The sequence below is a fragment of the Oncorhynchus mykiss genome, chromosome 2 (assembly GCF_013265735.2).
Source record: "Oncorhynchus mykiss isolate Arlee chromosome 2, USDA_OmykA_1.1, whole genome shotgun sequence".
NCBI lineage: Eukaryota > Metazoa > Chordata > Actinopteri > Salmoniformes > Salmonidae > Oncorhynchus > Oncorhynchus mykiss.
In genome coordinates this window covers 91219716-91239741 of record NC_048566.1, presented here as the reverse complement: position 1 = coordinate 91239741, position 20026 = coordinate 91219716, and the positions used below count along the sequence as shown (strand labels likewise).

The 20026-nt window shown below is 42.3% G+C and overlaps 2 protein-coding genes across 3 annotated transcripts; one reads left to right on the top strand and one right to left on the bottom strand.

Moving 5' to 3' along the window:
• Nucleotides 1–4: 4 nt before the first annotated feature.
• On the bottom strand, nucleotides 5–4277 carry LOC110499641 (microtubule-associated tumor suppressor 1 homolog). The gene is made up of 8 exons (XM_021576732.2): nucleotides 3048–4277; nucleotides 2575–2715; nucleotides 2112–2312; nucleotides 1752–1939; nucleotides 1303–1516; nucleotides 959–1057; nucleotides 770–837; nucleotides 5–599 (listed from the first exon to the last, which is right to left on the bottom strand). The coding sequence occupies exons 1-8, from the start codon at nucleotides 3345–3347 to the stop codon at nucleotides 440–442; spliced, it is 1371 nt and encodes a 456-aa protein (XP_021432407.2). The 5' UTR covers nucleotides 3348–4277; the 3' UTR covers nucleotides 5–439.
• A 5260-nt stretch (nucleotides 4278–9537) lies between these two features.
• Nucleotides 9538–12644, top strand: lyve1b (lymphatic vessel endothelial hyaluronic receptor 1b). 2 transcript variants are annotated; one of them, XM_021576734.2, is made up of 7 exons: nucleotides 9538–9726; nucleotides 10199–10364; nucleotides 10710–10849; nucleotides 11012–11452; nucleotides 11559–11628; nucleotides 11776–11813; nucleotides 12321–12448. In XM_021576734.2, exons 1-6 carry the CDS (start codon nucleotides 9645–9647, stop codon nucleotides 11786–11788), a joined length of 912 nt encoding a protein of 303 aa, XP_021432409.2. In that variant the 5' UTR covers nucleotides 9538–9644; the 3' UTR covers nucleotides 11789–11813; nucleotides 12321–12448. The 2 variants fall into 2 exon arrangements, with proteins under 2 accessions (XP_021432409.2, XP_021432408.2); XM_021576733.2 differs by lacking the exon at nucleotides 11776–11813 and having other exon boundaries at nucleotides 9540–9726; nucleotides 12321–12644.
• The last annotated feature ends 7382 nt before the right edge of the window (nucleotides 12645–20026 follow it).

The window sequence follows — 20026 nt, the reverse complement described above, 5'->3', positions numbered from 1 at the left end:
AAACTTGTTGTCCTTTGCACTTTTTAATTCAAACTATTACAAATGTCTATATAAATGGTGTTCACTTTCCCGTGCTGATTATTTTTATTTTATCTTTATTTAACTAGGCAAGTCAGTTAAGAACAAATTCTTATTTTCAATGACGGCCTAGGAACAGTGGGTTAACTGCCTGTTCAGGGGCAAAACGACAGATTTGTACCATGTCAGCTCGGGGATTTGAACTTGCAACCTTTCGGTTACTAGTCCAACGCTCTAACCACTAGGCTACCCTGCCGCCCCATGATTGTCATTTCATCTTTCGCATCATGAAAGTTGACTACTCTTTACATTTAAACGACACATTCCATTTTTCCCTTGGTAAATAGAAAAGCATCAACAAACAAAACAGGCTATTCCAAAATGGGTTGTAACTCGTCAGTGAACAATGTGCATAATGCCGTCATTCCTCATCTGTTGGGATCCAGAAATATTCCACCGTTTTCCTGCTTCTCCGTGGATGCCCGGCCTCGTGCTCCCCTCCCAGGCCGGGAGACAGATCACCAAAGTGAGATGGGCCTAGGTCCTTTCCCACTCGCGGGGCAGATACTCTGAACATGCTCCTGGGAAAAGGAAGCAGTCACTCAAGTGTGAACATGTTTAGTACTGTACCTCTGACTGTCTATTTCAAGCTCAACCTGACTTGGAACAACCTATTCAAGGGTTGGAAAAAAACACCCACTGGGATTCTAGAAAAATAAAAATGGTCAAGGCATCCTAAGTCCTTGGTTACCTGGATGAGCTCCTGTCATCATCCTCAGCCCCATGCTCTGGTGTGGAGATGAAGATTGGATCCCCTTCCTGCAAGAGAGAGTGAAATTGATTGCAGCAGGGCAAGGAAGAGTATAGAATAGCCTTCAGTTTGCACCAACATCACTTGACCTATAGTGTGATATGTGCAATGATGGTTAAACCCTCTCACTGTGAAGTTCCTGGGAGTGCCATCTTGATTCTTCAGAATCTTCACCCTCTGGTCATTTTCTGTCATGCAGAGGAAAAAGCTTTTGATAGTAGCTTGACACTGGGGAGAGAAAAGTCAACATAAATTAACAACTAGTGAGTAAGAATTTATCCTAGGCCTGACAATTTATCCTAGGCCTGGTCAACAGCTAGATGGCGCTATTGTCTCATCTCAACTACCTCTGTTATTGTAATGGGACCTGATTGACATCCCAGATATTCATTAGACTATAGCCCACTGAAAGACAAAAGTGGGATTGTTGCTGATACATTTGGTGCTGCAGAAGGGGTCTGAGTCTGACTCACTGCTTTGCTCTGCCTCTGAGACTTGAGGTCCTCCTGGGCTTTGAAGATGTCTGCCAGAGCCTGATGTTTCTCCCTCCAGTTGAGACACTCGGTTGTGCGCTCCTGCCTCTCCTTCTCCACCAGCCGCCTCTCCTGGTTAGCTTCCTGCTTCGCCTGGCTGTCCTTCTCACTCTGCTCCTCCGCTACCAACGCCCTGCGCCTCGAACTCGCCTCCCTGCAGACAGACATCACAGTGGATAGTCTAATTCACCAACTGTGTGGTCTACGACTATTTTATAGGAGAGCCTTAAAGCCTGGCATGGCATGTACGGTTATGGTGTCCATATTAGGACATGCTCAGCAGGACGTGTGTCAGTCTTATCGAGTTGTCATTCTCCTACAGAATGCATTATACTGCGTATACATAGAATATATAACATAACTACATGATGCCACATCTGTAGCCTTACTTTTCGTTGACTTTTGTGTTCTCATCCATCACTTGTCTGAGTTTGTGCCTCAGAGCATCCCTGTCCCCCTCCAGACATCTGTTCTCTTCCAGCAGAGCCTGTTTCTCTCCTGATATCCTGTCTAGCTTCAGCCTTGTCTCAAAATAGTTCTTCTCCGTTTGTGCCAGAAGAAGCTGAGCGTCTTGGTGCTGTTTGAGACAGCATAGACATCATCACAAGCTACTGGGTCTCTTGTATTCTACATAGGGCAAACCTGACTGAGCCAAAGGTTAGTGTGTACTATTACTTGTTGCACTACTATAGGACTGTAATTAGTCGCAAACTGAGAGAATGTCTGTGTTCCTGCGTGTCTTTAGATACCTGTTTTTTTAGCTTCAGCAGGTCCTCGCTCAGTTGGCTCCTGTCTGCCTCTGTCAGTTCTCTGTCCTGCCTTAGGCTGTGGGCCCGGGCCTCTGCAAGGGCCCTGTGCTTCTCTGCCTCGCCCCGCGCATCGGTCGCCTCATCCGCCACTCGGGTGCACAACGTCGCCCTCTGCTGGGCCAGGTACACCTTGTGCTTCAGCTGCGGAGGCCAGAGCGAATGGGTTTTACACACAGAGGAGGAATGTTACTGTTCTCAGCTGTAATTTGACGATGCAGGATTAGACCAGTTTAAGAATGATGATTTTCAAGTGGAGTTGAAAAGCTATAGTGGCACTGGCAAATGACCTATGAGAACTGGAAGTACTGCTCAATGTGTTGAATTAGCTCGTGTTTTCTACTGCATCGCCGTTAAATAGGGCCTGTCTTTTCTGCTGTGTTGGAGAGAGGAAGAGGGACAGTACCTCTTTGACCTGGGCCTGGAGCTCCTGGTTAAGGTTTCTCAGGTTCCTCATGGTGAGTTCATTCTCTGTCCGCATCATAATCCGCTCCATGTGGATCTCATTGGATAGATACTTATTTTCCTTCTTTAGGTCTTCACATTCCTAAGGTTTACATAAACATGGAAACAAGACAGACACAGTTTCACTTCTACATTTCTGGGTTTCATACAATCAACACATGCATGCACACACTGCCGTCAGGTAGCCGAGTGGTTAAGAGCATTGGGCCAGTAACCAAAAGGTCGCTGGTTTGAATTCTGAGCCGGAAGGTGGAAAAATCTGCCGTTCTGCACTTGAGCAAGGCAGTTAACCTCCAACAACAACTGCTCCAGGGCACCGATGAGGGGTTGAGTTAAATGCGGAAGTCACATTTCAGTTGAATGCATTCAGTTTTAGAGCTGACAAGGTATCCCCCTTTCCCTCCTAGACCGTACCTTTCTCTTCCTCACCAGCTCTCCTTGCAGATGGTTGATCTGTAGGAAGGATCCGCTGACGTTAACGCTGTGGGCACTAACCGGTCTGACCGCCCGCACAGGCCTCCTGTGTGGCGTAGAGAACCCCTTCACCTCCTCCACCTGCTCCTTCCCAAACACTATCCTCCCGCCACCTCCCCCGTTCCCATTCATATTGCTGCTGCTCAGGGAGAAAGTCTTGTATATCCCGTTGTCCAACGCCAGAGGCTTTGGTGAGGAGAGGCACTGCAGGTTGCTGTGAGATGTGGCTCTCAGCGACATGTTGAATCCACATCCAGAGATGTGGTCCGATTCCACCTGATTCAACCTTACAAGTAGACAAGTAGGTATACTAGGCTTCGAGTATGGATGGAACTCATCAACTGCCAAATCCCACCAAGAGATACTCTCCTTACTTCAGGAATTAAGTCCTTGTCTAGTGTTGTGTTTACTCCACTGGTCTCTGGGAGGTGAAGGATCCTATCACTGGAGGAATGGATGAAATATTCATTGGGTAATGTGATAGGTCAGCACGAGGGACTGGAGAGAAACCGTACTCTACCATTGGTGCTTGGAAACCTTAACAGGTGGCAGAAGTGCTGGGGTGGGGGCCTGCTAGCTTGATTAATTACACTGCTACTTAGAGACTACTTAGAGGTGGTTGATATCATCCTCTATGAAGGAATCACTATGGAGGATCAGATTATCATATAACTTCTCTTTAGATTTATGAATATCAGGAAAGTGAGAACAGGGGACTCTGACTTTACAGACAAACAATTATCACACTATTTACCAGAACGCTTGGATGTGTTTTTTATAGAGTGACATAATATCCCACACTTGTTTCTACACTCTTCACCGACACTACTGGAAAAGACTGGTGGTCACTCCTGACTTAGGAAGTGTGGCCAATTAGCCTCTACTACACTTTCTGATAGGCTCTCGTCGTATCCTTTACAAACACTGAGCTCCAGTGATCCATTTTACCCCAGAACAGGAAACTAACCCTTCTCCTCTTTGGATGTATTATTTACACACAGCAGTCAAAGTAGAACAAATCCCACTGCCCTGCTTTGGTTCCACGTGAATCACTACAAAGAATGAATAGACACAACATCCATGACAACGTCGTTCAATCAAAGTGGCATCATGATAACATTATTTGTTCCTCTGGTGATGTAGAGGTTAATCCAGGACCTACAGTGCCTAGCTCGACTCCTATTCCCCAGGTTCTCTCATTTGTTGACTTCTGTAACCGTAAAGGCCTTGGTTTTATGCATGTTAACATTAGAAGCCTCCTCCCTAAGTTTGCTTTATTCACTGCTTTAGCACACTCTGCAAACCCGGATGTCTTAGCCGTGTCTGAATGCTGGCTTAGGAAGACCACCAAAACCCCAGAAATGTCCATCCCTAACTATAACATTTTCCGCCAAGATAGAACTGCCAAAGGGGGCGGTGTTGCAATCTACTGCAGAGATAGCCTGCAGAGTTCTGTCCTACTATCCAGGTCTGTACCCAAACAATTTGAGCTTCTAATTTAAAATATCCACCTTTCCAGAAACAAGTCTCTCACCGTATAGACCACCCTCTGCCCCCAGCTGTGCCTTGGCAACCATATATCTTTAGAGCTCGTGCTGCTAGGTGACCTAAACTGGGACATGCTTAACACCCCGGCCATCCTACAATCTAAGCTTGATGCCCTCAATCTCACACAAATTATCAATGAACCTACAAGGTACAACCCCAAATCTGTAAACACGGGCACCCTCATAGACATCATCCTAACCAACTCGCCCTCCAAATACACCTCTGCTGTTATCAACCAAGATCTCAGAGATCACTGCCTCATTGCGTGGTCAAACAACCACCCCTCATCACTGTCAAATGCTCCCTAAAGCACTTCAGCTAGAAGGCCTTTCTAATCGACCTGGCTGGGGTATCCTGGAATGATATTGACCTCATCCCGTCAGTAGAGGATGCCTGGTTATTCTTTAAAAGTGCGTTCCTCACCATCTTAAACAAGCATGCTTCGTTCAAAAAATTTTGAACCAGGAACAGATATAGCCCTTGGTTCACTCCAGACATGTCTGCCCTTGAACAGCACAAAAACATCCTGTGGCGTTCTGCATTAGCATCGAATATTCCCCGTGATATGCAACTTTTCAGGGAAGTTAGGAACCAATATACACAGGCAGTTAGGAAAGCTAAGGCTAGCATTTTCAAACAGAAATTTGCATCCTGTAGCACAAACTCCCAAAAGTTCTGGGACACTGTAAAATCCATGGAGAATAAGATCACCTCCTCCCAGCTGCCCACTGCACTGAGGCTAGGAAGCAATATCATCACCGATAAATCCACTATAATTGAGAATTTCAATAAGCATTTTTCTACCGCTGGCCATGCTTTCCACCTGCTTTACCTCCCTTATCTTACCTCATTTGCACACACTGTATATAGATTTTCTTCAACTCTATTATTGACCGTATGTTTTGTTTATTCCATGTGTAACTCTGTTGTTGTATATGTCAAACTACTTTGCTTTATTCTTTGCCAGGTCTCAGTTGTAAATGGAACTTGTTCTCAACTAGCCTACCTCGGTAAATAAAGGTGAAATAAAATAAAATAAAAATGTTTGTACAGTTGAAGTGGGAAGTTTACATAAACTTCGGTTGGAGTCATAACTTGTTTTTCATCCACTCCACAAATTTCTTGTTAAACTATAGTTTTCTCAAGTCGGTTAGGACATCTACTTTGTTCATGACACAAGTAATTTTTCCAACAATTGTTTACAGACAGATTATTTCACTTATAATTCACTGTATCACAATTCCAGTGGGTCAGAAGTTTACATACACTAAGTTGACTGTGCCTTTAAACAACTTGGAAAATTCCAGAAAACGATGTCATGGCTTTAGAAGCTTCTGATAGGCTAATTGACATCATTTGAGTCAATTGGAGGTGCACCTGTGGATGTATTTCAAGGCCTACCTTCAAACTCAGTGCCTTTTTTGCTTGACATCATGGGAAAATCAAAAGAAATCAGAAAAAAAGACCTCAGAAAAAAAATTGTAGACCTCCACAAGTCTGGTTCATTCTTGGCAGCAATTTCCAAACGCTTGAAGGCACCACGTTCATCTGTACAAACAATAGTACGCAAGTATAAACACCATCGGACCACGCAGCCGTCATACCGCTCTTCAACTGTACATTACTGGCGGCTTTAGATTTTAGTGTTTTATATATGCAGGCCTCAACCACTACCCTGAGAGCACTTGATTCAGCGTATCATGCAACCCTCAGGTTCGTTACAAATCAATAACGTCTAACACATTGTAATCTCTGCAGCACTGTTGGCTGGTCGTCATTGACCTTGCGTAGGCTTAAACACTGGTATACACTGATTTCTAAGGCCATATTGGGTAACATGCCATTTTATCTCTGTTCTTTTTTAGTCAGGTCAGTAGATAAATAAAAATTACTGTCACCTTCTCATTTGCTTCTAACAGTACCAAAAATTAGAACAGGTCATGGTAGAAATAGTTTTAGTTACTTAGCTCCGTGGTCCTGGAATTCTCTCCTGGACATTTTAAAATTTGATGATCTAGTTTTGTTGGTGGAGTTTAAGCACTTGATCGATGTATATATGATAGTGTAATTGTCTTTAGGACAGCTGTTTTTAGTCAAGACTTTTGTGTTTTTAACGTAATATGTCATTTTTGTACTGTATGTGTTTATAGTTTTGTTTAATGTTATGTTAGTGTATGTAAGTTGTTTTGTCTGAAACGTTGTTCCCCCTGCTGCTATTGGACCAGGTCTCTCTTGGAAAAGAGATAGTATCTCAATGAGAAAAACCTGTATAACTAAAACTATATCTATACAAATTTTAATTGGGGAAATTCCTGTATTCTATGAATGACGCGCTTTGGATGCATTGTTTGGGGGTTGGCATGGTATCCAGAAAGAATGGCCTTGACACAAGACCTGTGTAGGGCCGTATTTTACAGTAACCTTGAACAGGCAGGATGTGCTTGACAAGGTCTTTAACACTGAGATATTCAGATGACGTACAATTTACTGTTTTTATCACTCTGTACAAGCATTTTTTGGAACAACGTCGATTTTCAAAACAGTAAATGCAGTATCAAAAGATACATATATTAATCAAAAATATATTATAATGTGAAAATTGCAAATACATTCATCAAAAGAACTCGACTGCCTCCAAAAAAAGATCAACAAAATCATACCTATCGATCAAGTCCAAGCAGACAAAACAAAGTTAAAATCCCAGTAGATAGATTTAAAAAAAAAATGCAGTCACTAAATCATTATGATCAAAATTGGAAGTATTAATATTCTAAGGTGCAGAATTACTCTCCTTTCATGCATATTTTACCAAAATATTTCATACACATCAAAACAAATATTATTCCTGATAAATATTTGAATAAAAAATAAGCACATTGTGTGCTGGATTCAATAATCGGTATCATCCAAATCCATGTATTCAATACATAGGCTGGTTTGCTCATAGTTTTGTAGACCATTGGTGCACAGAAACACAATCCACAATAGAAATAAGGAAAGATGAATACAGTGAAGGAACACAACTGATATGAATGTATAGGCCTCAATCCACACCAAAGTAACAAAGTAAAGCTCTGTGATGGAAGGTCACAATGTTGGGGATGATGACTTCCGAGTAACCCAAAGTTACTTAGAACTAACCCAACTTCATTCTCTGCATCTATGCATGTCCACGATATTGTAACAAATAAACATTAGACAGTCCCATTGCCTAGATATTTCCTATATTGTACATGGTATGACACTGATGGGATGATTTATAATTTTGTGCAGTAGTATTTACTGACTGCCGGAAACCGTTAACATAAGTGCACAAATTTCCTATCTGATGAAAATAATGTCTTACTATTCTGTGAACAAAACACAACAGTGTATTCACTGATGACATTTGTATTTAAAGTTTTGCAAAAGGTGGTCTAAGATATGTAAGTCGGGTACAAAGCCAGAGGGGTACTCCAGGCCAAAATACAGTTGGTGGTACAGTAATTGAAAAAGGTTGGGAACCCCTGCTATACACCAATCCAGTGTAGATTTCAACACAACTGTATCAGTGTGGCAACTGTTTTAAAGGATAGGATCCCCCCCTCCCCTCCAATCCTCAGTTTATGAACCGTGCATTACATCACAAGACTCAATACTAATATCCCATGCATTACGACCCGCTTCCTGTGTTTCCTATGGGACCTATCAAATGTGGTGTTTTGCCGTGGAAATCTACAGATCAGAAGATGAGACCATAAAATCTTTGACGCAGAGAAAATACGGGATTTTTTTTTAACACTTCCTCTGTGTGTGTTTATGTTGTTTATCAGGAAGATGGAGGCAGTGTGGCATCGTTTAGTAGTTTGATGAATTGTTTTCATTCAACAATGGCTTTCCTCCTGTCTTCTTAATGACTCTCTTGATGTCATTATGGGAAGGGGAATTGGCAATTATTTTGTGTTGTGTGAGAGAAAAAAATTCTGATTCCGAACATCACTCGTTAACGTGTCCCATTCTTAAAACATAGTTTCCGATCTCAAGCAGTAACCCGACAACGAAGCCACAACATCTTCCTCAGCCAAGCCTCCCTTTAAAAATCAATTGGTTGCACCCACTGACCCTCACTGGGTTATGTGAACACGCTGTAGCCTGTATTCTTTTGATGTGAGTGCCTGGCGACAGGTATTCTACAGTTCCATGTTGATCTAAAGAGATGGGAAGAGCTTCCAATCACCAGGTCAAAAGGCAGCAGGGGGGAAACCCCTTGAGAATCAGTGCTATGTTGTGAAGAAGAGCCTCCTCCAATTATAGATTGGCCTGTCACACCAACCATAACTCTGCTAGAACTAAGTGCTGGCGAAACAAAAACAGAAGTGGTTGAAAACCGGTCCTGTCGAAATGAGTAATGGGTCCTTGATTGTTTTCCTGTCTGGCAGATACTGTGGTCTAAATCAACCGCTACATATGATATTATGTGCATTTGTAGACAATGCATTGGCTGTTTGTTATGACATTTCATCACATCTCATGATGAATTCACCCTGGGTCAAATGCTCACATTCGCCCTCCTCCTGAACCCAAAATATATTCTACAAATAAAAGATGTTATTTCACAATCCATATGTTATTATGTAATAATAAAAACGTATATGTGTGTGAGGTGAATCCAGAACAGGCTGTGCTCCAGAGATGCCCCCATTTGGTTTTTAAAGGTATGTGTGGCCCCCGATTCGGGGGCTCCAAACAGATTTGGCCCCTCTTCCTGTTTCCTCTTTCCCAGTGTCCTTTCTGACTATGTCTCAAATGGTACCCTAATTCCCTTTAAAGAGCACTACTTTTGACCAGGGCCCATACATATAAGAGGGCATTTTGGACACAACCTCTGTCGTCACCCCTGGAAGTGGACATTGTTTGGTGAAAGTTGCCCCGCTCACTCTCTTCATTCTGGTAGCATCTTCACTATAGTGCACCATTAAGAGTCTGATATTAAATGTTACCAGACAAACCATGGCAAGGGTCTGGCTCTTTTCTTGCTTTCTGTTCACCATGGCTGTGTATGTACTGACTTTTGAATTCAATCTCATTAAAGGTAAGGCACCTTTTTTGATATGATGGGATTTAAAAAAATGTAAATGTATCAATATGAAAGAAGGGATGCTGCAAATGTTTAGAGTTTCGTTGCATTGCTATGGGCCCGGGCAATACATATTTATAACCATTTTGATTACACTTCCCTGAAGCAATCAGATATAATGCTTTATTGTTTGTTATAAGCTTGCATGAGCACTCATAAGTCTTATGTGCTTATAATATCATGTATTTCTATGTGGAATTTCTTTAATGGATGAAACATTAAGTCATTTAGGATAATTTTTAGATGATAGTAAGACATTATAACAAGTTATTCAAAGTCAACAACTTATGACAAGTCTTACAATGCATTACACATAGATCTATTTAAATAAGAGTAATGTTATTTATTTTTTTGCAGTTTTCAGTACTCTTGTGTGTAGTCTACTCTTATTGCAATACATTCCATCTGATGGATTTGACTTGTGCAGTTTTCCCTGAGGTTGGCAGAAACTCTGGAGTGTCCATGGTGTCTTACGGGAATCAATATGCCCTGAACGCCTCTCAGGCTAGAGCTATGTGCCTCTTCCTGAACATCACCATAGCGACCTGGGAACAGGTCCATACTGCTCACCAACATGGACTGGAGACATGCGGGTATGCTGAACACTGTAGGGTGGCGTGGTGGCAGAAATGTCCCACTGGGTATGTCCCCTTTTAAGGGAGTGCAAATTGTGTATGTGTGCATATACAGGATTGTGGAGGTAATAGGTAAATTACGTTGATAGTTCTACATGTTTAACCAAAATAGTAAAATATTTATTAATATAAATTCCAAGAAGTAACAATTCCTGTATTGTTAAAGATGGAGATCTGTACTGTACATCTCCTAGAGACATTATACATTTTACCAATACATTTGTAAAAAGCACAGCACAAATAAAATATCTCTTTTTTTAAATATCCACTACAAAATAATCTCATGTGTGGTCTTTCAAACAGATATGGCTGGATAGATGAACAGATTGCAGTTATCCCTCGCATTGTGAAGAGCATGAAATGTGGCAGGAATAACATTGGGTTAATAATATGGAGAGCACCGATTAACAAACCCTTTCATGTGTTTTGTTTCAATTTAACAGGTACATATAACTTGCATATATTTAATTATAATGAATGTTAAATTAACTAAAGCAAAGCATTGATCATAAACATGTTGCAATGAAAAATGCATTTGAAAAATAGTTTGAATGTGCTTTACTTTAGAAAATTGACTTGAAAATGCCTTCGCTCACCCCATGCAGATTTAGAGAATCCTTTGGATATCACAACACCTAAAGTCCAGACCACAACAAAAACTATGACCACTACAACAGTCTCAACATCAGCACCAACTACTACCAGAACTGTGAAAAACAGGGTCAAGACAACACCTAAAGTTCCAGCACCTAAATCAACAACACAAGTCTCAAGATTGGCCCCCACTACCACAACAACGACCACTACTTACCTGGTCCAGTCAACAACCAGCTTCATCTCCACTTCTCCTCCTCCCTCCCCATCCCCCTCCTCCCTCCCTTGTCCCACTTCCCTCTCTCACTTACTTCCCACATCATCTCGCTCTCTCCCCAGCTCTTTCTCTCCCTCATCTCCACCTCTCATCTCGTTTTTGTCTTTCACCTCTTCCTCCCTCGTTTCCTCTCCTTCTCAAAACACCTCCAACCACATCGAGAGCCCAGTCGGAGGTAGGTGGTAATCCTCAAATTGCTTTTTTTGTATTGTCAATTACATTTATGATCAGCTTCCATTTTAGATTGTTATAATATATTTGACACACCTTTATCCTTTCAGCAATATCTACGGCGCTCCTTGTCGTTCTACCCTTGCTGGCTGCGGCAGTAGCAGTGTGTTACTACAAAACGTGGGTCTTATGTTTATATTGCTGTGTACTTTGATCATAAGCATGTTATACATATTATACTAGACGTTGATTATAAGGATTTTATACATGATTATACGTGAAGATATTTATAACTAACCAAAAATAGTTTATCTGTGTCGTTTACAGTGGAAGCAAATGAAGCATGGTATGCAGAACAAGCAGAGGTGGGCAAAGCCTAGCACGAGCTAGAGAGATCCTATTGGCGCGTTGTAGCATGTATTTGCATATTTCCGTTACGGAACGTCTCCTCTGTGAAGTGCGCATGTGCACAAACTCAATTCGACCTTGCACTCCTTCGAAACAACGCAATTTTTAAAAACTTTGGCAAAGCGTCAAGTCTATAAAACGTAGTGAATTTTGTTCGTAACAGAGTGTAGTTTTGGGAAAAGAAAAATGTATTGAGATCAGATGTTTCATCGATGAGAAAATTAGCAGAATGTCGGCTCAGTTTCACCTAGTTCCATCCTCTCCCACTACCCGTGACTGGACTTTTTCTCACTACCAAATTTGGTGGTGAGAAAATATACTAAACGGATGCTTCAGCTTTATACCCCCTTTGACGTGTCTGGGTTGCATCTTCGGTCTGTGGTAAAAATGCACTAGAACTGTTAGTGTAACATGTTACCATTTGCTCTTCTTCTCTCCATGTTTCCTTTAAATTTAATTCAAAGGACCAGGGGTGTATTCCCAATCCAATTCTGGCGCAGAGGACAGCACAACTTGAAGGATGACATAGAGACTGAGATGTGGAGACACACGGACAGTGAGATGGATCTGCAGGACCCACAACAGAGAGAAGGAGGAGAGGAGAACGGAGACAGGAAGTTCACCAGTGACATCATCGTCAGTAATCCAGAGACCACAACAAATGGCCCTTAGTAGCGATACAGTGAGGCAAAAAAGTATTTAGTCAGCCACCAATTGTGCAAGTTCTCCCACTTAAAAAGATGAGGCCTGTAATTTTCATCATAGGTACACTTCAACTATGACAGACAAAATGAGAAAAAAAATCCAGAAAATCACATTGTAGGATTTCTTAATGAATTTATTTGCAAATTATGGTGGAAATAAGTATTTGGTCACCTAAAAACAAGCAAGATTTCTGGGTCTCACAGACCTGTAACTTCTTCTTTAAGAGGCTCCTCTGTCCTCCACTCGTTACCTGTATTAATGGCACCTGTTTGAACTTGTTATCAGTATAAGACACCTGTCCACAACCTTAAACAGTCACACTCCAAACTCCACTATGGCCAAGACCAAAGAGCTGTCAAAGGACACCAGAAACAAAATTGTAGACCTGCACCAGGCTGGGAAGACTGAATCTGCAATAGGTAAGCAGCTTGGTTTGAAGAAATCAACTGTGGGAGCAATTATTAGGAAATGGAAGACATACAAGACCACTGATAATCTCCCTCGATCTGGGGCTCCACGCAAGATCTCACCCCGTGGAGTCAAAATTATCACAAGAACGGTGAGCAGAAATCCCAGAACCACACGGGGGGACCTAGTGAATGACCTGCAGAGAGCTGGGACCAAAGTAACAAAGCCTACCATTAGTAACACACTACGCCGCCAGGGACTCAAATCCTGCAGTGCCAGACGTGTCCCCCTACTTAAGCCAGTACATGTCCAGGCCCGTCTGAAGTTTGCTAGAGAGCATTTGGATGATCCAGAAGAAGATTGGGAGAATGTCAGATGAAACCAAAATATAACTTTTTGGTAAAAACTCAACTCGTCGTGTTTGGAGGACAAAGAATGCTGAGTTGCATCCAAAGAACACCATACCTACTGTGAAGCATGGGGGTGGAAACATCATGCTTTGGGGCTGTTTCTCTGCAAAGGGACCAGGACGACTGATTCGTGTAAAGGAAAGAATGAATGGGGCCATGTATTGTGAGATTTTGAGTGAAAACCTCCTTCCATCAGCAAGGGTATTGAAGATGAAACGTGGATGGGTCTTTCAGCATGACAATGATCCCAAACACACCGCCCGGGCAAAGGAGTGGCTTCGTAAGAAGCATTTCAAGGCCCTGGAGTGGCCTAGCCAGTCTCTAGATCTCAACCCCATAGAAAATCTTTGGAGGGAGTTGAAAGTCCGTGTTGTCCAGCAACAGCCCCAAAACATCACTGCTCTAGAGGAGATCTGCATTGAGGAATGGGCCATAATACCAGCAACAGTGTGTGAAAACCTTGTGAAGACTTACAGAAAACGTTTGACCTCTGTCATTGCCAACAAAGGGTATATAACAACGTATTGACGTATTGCACTTTTGTTATTGACCAAATACTTATTTTCCACCATAATTTGCAAATAAATTCATTAAAAATCCTACAATGTGATTTTCTGGATTTTTTTTCTCATTTTGTCGGTCATAGTTGAAGTGTACCTATGATGAAAATTACAGACCTCTCTCATCTTTTTAAGTGGGAGAACTTGCACAATTGGTCGCTGACTAAATACTTTTTTGGCCCACTGTATATGGCCATGTTGAGGGGGATTTACAGTGCTGAAAAATACATTAGCTAAATATATTGTTGACTAACAGGAACTGCAGAAATAAGTATTAGGAACTGTAAAAATAATAGAGCTCTGCAGAGGTTTTTTTCAGATAATGTTTCTGATAATTCAATGTATTTTTTGTTTTATAAATGATTGAACTAAAATATTTTCCTTTGCCTAGATTCACTGTCATCTATTTATTTCAGTTGTTTTTATTGATTTATTTGATTTGTCTGTCCAACTTGTATTTTTGTACAGTTTTAAGTCACATTTTGTTTTGAGTTGCAGCAAATCTTCACTTTTGTTCAATCAAAAAATGAATGCTACAAAAATGTTGATTTATTGGGTAGGGTCTAGTGCGGTGGTTTCCAACCAGGGGTACTAGGACTCCTGGGGGTACTTGGCCTATCCACAGTAGTTCCCAGCCAAGGGTACTAGGACCCCTGGGGGTACTTGGCCTATCCACAGTGTGTTCTTGAGAGGACTCGAGACCATAGACTTATTTTATTCATTTATTTTTTATTTCACCTTTATTTAACCAGGTAGGAAAGTTGAGAACAAGTTCTCATTTACAATTGCGACCTGGCCAAGATAAAGCAAAGCAGTTCGACACATACAACGACACAGAGTTACACATGGAGTAAAACAAACATACAGTCAATAATACAGTATAAACACGTCTATATACGATGTGAGCAAATGAGGTGAGATAAGGGAGGTAAAGGCAAAAAAAGGCCATGGTGGCAAAGTGAATACAATATAGCAAGTAAAACACTGGAATGGTAGATTTGCAATGGAAGAATGTGCAAAGTATAAATAAAAATAATGGGGTACAAAGGAGCAAAATAAATAAATAAATACAGTAGGGAAAGAGGTAGTTGTTTGGGCTAAATTATAGGTGGGCTATGTACAGGTGCAGTAATCTGTGAGCTGCTCTGACAGTTGGTGCTTAAAGCTAGTGAGTGAGATAAGTGTTTCCAGTTTCAGAGATTTTTGTAGTTCGTTCCAGTCATTGGCAGCAGAGAACTGGAAGGAGAGGCGGCCAAAGAAAGAATTGGTTTTGGGGGTGACTAGAGAGATATACCTGCTGGAGCGTGTGCTACAGGTGGGAGATGCTATGGTCACCAGCGAGCTGAGATAAGGGGGGACTTTACCTAGCAGGGTTTTGTAGATGACATGGAGCCAGTGGGTTTGGCGACGAGTATGAAGCGAGGGCCAGCCAACGAGAGCGTACAGGTCGCAATGGTGGGTAGTATATGGGGCTTTGGTGACAAAACTGATTGCACTGTGATAGACTGCATCCAATTTGTTGAGTAGGGTATTGGAGGCTATTTTGTAAATGACATCGCCAAAGTCGAGGATTGGTAGGATGGTCAGTTTTACAAGGGTATGTTTGGCAGCATGAGTGAAGGATGCTTTGTTGCGAAATAGGAAGCCAATTCTAGATTTAACTTTGGATTGGAGATGTTTGATATGGGTCTGGAAGGAGAGTTTACAGTCTAACCAGACACCTAAGTATTTGTAGTTGTCCACGTATTCTAAGTCAGAGCCATCCAGAGTAGTGATGTTGGACAGGTGGAACCAAGGCTGTCGAGTCTGCCGATGAGGATGTGGTGATTGACAGAGTCGAAAGCCTTGGCCAGATCAATGAATATGGCTGCACAGTAGTGTTTCTTGTCGATGGTGGTTAAGATATCATTTAGGACCTTGAGCGTGGCTGAGGTGCACCCATGATCAGCTCTGAAACCAGATTGCATAGCAGAGAAGGTATGGTGAGATTCAAAATGGTCGGTAATCTGTTTGTTGACTTGGCTTTCGAAGACCTTAGAAAGGCATGGTAGGATAGATATAAGTCTGTAGCAGTTTGGGTCAAGTGTCCCCCCCTTTGAAGAGGGGGATGACCGCAGCTGCTTTCCAATCTTTGGGAATCTCAGACGACACGAAAGAGAGGTTGAACAGGCTAGTAATAGGGGTGGCAACAATTTTGGCAGATAATTTTAGAAAGAAAGGGTCCAGATTGTCTAGCCTGGCTGATTTGTATTTGCTTACTGGTACAATGCACATGAGGGGGTACTTCCGAGGAACTCAGGGCTGGCGGTACAGTCAAAAAAAATGCAGCTGGTGGTACAGTCAGGGGCATCACGCACCCCAAAAATCTGAGGGGGCACAAAGTACTTGAGGGTGGCTGGAGTTGGTTTGGGGGGCCTAGTTGGATAAATGTAGGTTTTTCAAACACCTGAAACAACTTTATACTGCAATCTTCAGAGCATGATGCTCAGTGATGGACTTGGACAGGTTCTGGTACTCATTATTTATGTACCTTTATTTAACTAGGCAAGTCAGTTAAGAACAAATTCTTATTTACAATGACAGCCTGGGAACAGTGGGTTAACTGCCTTGTTCATGGGCAGAATGACATATTTTTACCTTGTAAGGTCAGGGATTTGATCTAGCAACCTTTTGATTACTGGCCCAACAATCTAACCACTAGGCTACCTACCGCCCCAATTTTGGTTGCAGGTATGTTTGAGCTAATATTCTATAAGAGGAACAGGAGCTCAAGCAGTAGAACATTTGAGGTGCCGGTGAGCTCCTGCACTGATTATGCTTAATTATACACTGCTCAAAAAAATAAAGGGAACACTTAAACAACACAATGTAACTCCAAGTCAATCACACTTCTGTGAAATCAAACTGTCCACTTAGGAAGCAACACTGATTGACAATAAATTTCACATGCTGTTGTGCAAATGGAATAGACAACAGGTGGAAATTATAGGCAATTAGCAAGACACCCCCAATAAAGGAGTGGTTCTGCAGGTGGTGACCACAGACCATTTCTCAGTTCCTATGCTTCCTGGCTGATGTTTTGGTCACTTTTGAATGCTGGCGGTGCTTTCACTCTAGTGGTAGCATGAGACGGCGTCTACAACCCACACAAGTGGCTCAGGTAGTGCAGCTCATCCAGGATGGCACATCAATGCGAGCTGTGGCAAGAAGGTTTGCTGTGTCTGTCAGCGTAGTGTCCAGAGCATGGAGGCGCTACCAGGAGACAGCCCAGTACATCAAGAGACGTGGAGGAGGCCGTAGGAGGGCAACAACCCAGCAGCAGGACCGCTACCTCCACCTTTGTGCAAGGAGGAGCAGGAGGAGCACTGCCAGAGCCCTGCAAAATTACCTCCAGCAGGCCACAAATGTGCATGTGTCTGCTCAAATGGTCAGAAACAGACTCCATGAGGGTGGTATGAGGGCCCGACGTCCACAGGTGGGGGTTGTGCTTACAGACCAACACCGTGCAGGACATTTGGCATTTGCCAGAGAACACCAAGATTGGCAAATTCGCCACTGGCGCCCTGTGCTCTTCACAGATGAAAGCAGGTTCACACTGCACACATGTGACAGATGTGACAGTCTGGAGACGCCGTGGAGAACGTTCTGCTGCCTGCAACATCCTCCAGCATGACCGGTTTGGCGGTGGGTCAGTCATGGTGTGGGGTGGCATTTCTTTGGGGGGCCGCACAGCCCTCCATGTGCTCGCCAGAGGTAGCCTGACTGCCATTAGGTACCGAGATGAGATCCTCAGACCCCTTGTGAGACCATATGCTGGTGCGGTTGGTCCTGGGTTCCTCCTAATGCAAGACAATGCTAGACCTCATGTGGCTGGAGAGTGTCAGCAGTTCCTGCAAGAGGAAGGCATTGATGCTATGGACTGGCACGCCCGTTCCCCAGACCTGAATCCAATTGAGCACATCTGGGACATCATGTCTCGCTCCATCCACCAAAGCCACGTTGCACCACAGACTGTCCAGGTCTGGGAGGAGATCCCTCAGGAGACCATCCGCCACCTCATCAGGAGCATGCCCAGGCATTGTAGGGAGGTCATACAGGCACGTGGAGGCCACACACACTACTGAACCTCATTTTGACTTGTTTTAAGGACATTACATCAAAGTTGGATCAGCCTGTAGTGTGGTTTTCCACTTTAATTTTGAGTGTGACTCCAAATCCAGACCTCCATGGGTTGATAAATTTGATTTCCATTGATAATTTTTGTGTGATTTTGTTGTCAGCACATTCAACTATGTAAAGAAAAAAGTATTTAATAAGAATATTTCATTCATTCAGATCTAGGATGTGTTATTTTACTGTTCCCTTTATTTTTTTGAGCAGTGTATGTCAGAAAATATATATAAAAAAAATTCTGCATATCTAAGCATACATCTTGAGCTGTCTGTATCCTCCTGACTGGTGTTTTTTTTTATTTTTTACAGAAACTACATAAAATCCGTGTAACAGAAAGGAATATGAGTCTTATTCAGTACATTTAGTTATTGCATGCTTTTCTAAAGTCTACCAACCTTGCCAGTAGGCATGCCAGCTAAGATAGTTAGACAAGCTAGTGAATCTAACTTAATTGATAGCTTGAAATGGCTTCTTGGTAGCTAACATTAGTTATGAGGTTGGGAGATTGGGAACCTAAATGGGCTTTCATAAAATTGCAAGGTGACTATAGCAGTATTACAGAGAAACAAAACCAAAAAAATATAATTGTAAATTATTATTGTTACAGGACAAATCTAAGGGGGCATGTCTCCCTGTGCCCCCTATGGGAATGATGCCTCTGCGTACAGTAACCTAAATAGGTTGGGAACCACTGGCCTAGAGAATACGTTTTGGGTTGGTGGAGACTGTTCCCTTACAAAAAAATATTGCCGTCAGAGTGCAGTATAACTACAGTTAGAGTGCAGTATACTGTAACTGCAGTTTGCTGAAAATACTGCATACTGCATCCAAAAGCATACTGCAGTTATTCTATAATTACTGCATCCAAAATACCACAGTTGACTGCAGATTCTGCACTTTTACTGCAGTTTTAAAACTGCAATCTTTTTTTGTAAGGGTTGCGTTTCACTGCCATCTACTGGCAGGAGAGGCTTCTTTAATGAGTAAAGCCAGTGTGTCTATGTATGAGGATGACTCAACACTATACATGTCAGCTACAACAGCGACTGAAATGACTGCAACACTTAACTAAGAGCTGCAGTTCGTTTCAGAGTGGGTGGCAAGGAATAAGTTAGACCTAAATATTTCTAAAACTAAAAGCATACTTGGGAAAAATCATTCACTAAACGATAAACCTCAACTAAATATTGTAATAAGTAATGTGGAAATTGAGCAAGTTGTAGTGACCAAACTGCTTGGAGTAACACTAGATTGTAAACTGTCACAGTCAAAACATATTGATACAACAGTAGCTAAGATGGGGAGAAGTCTGTCCATAATAAAGCGCTACTCTACCTTCTTAACAGCACTATCAACAAGGCAGGTCCTACAGGCTCTAGTTTTGTCACACCTGGACTATTGTTCAGTCATGTGGTCAGGTGCAACAAAAAGGGACTAAGGAAAATTGCAATTGGCTCGTAACAGGGCAGCATGGCTGGTCCTTGGCTGTACACAGAGAGCTAATATTAATAATATTAATAATATGCATGTCAGTCTCTCCTGGCGAAAAGTGGAGGAGAGATTGACTTCATCACTACTTGTATTTATGAGAGGTGTTGAATGCACCGAGTTGTAGCTGTCTGTTTGAACTACTGGCACACAGCTCAGACACCCATGCATACGCCACAAGAAATGCCACAAGAGGTCTCTTCACAGTCCCCAAGTCCAGAACAGACTTTGGGAGGCGCACAGTACTATATAGAGCCATGACTACATGGAACTCTATTCCACATCAAGTAACTGAAGCATGCAGTAAAATTTGATTAAAAAAGCAGAAAAGCAGATACAAATACACCTTATGGAACAGCGGGGACTGTGAAGCAGCAACACAAACATAGGCACAGACACATGCATACACACATGTACACGTGGATT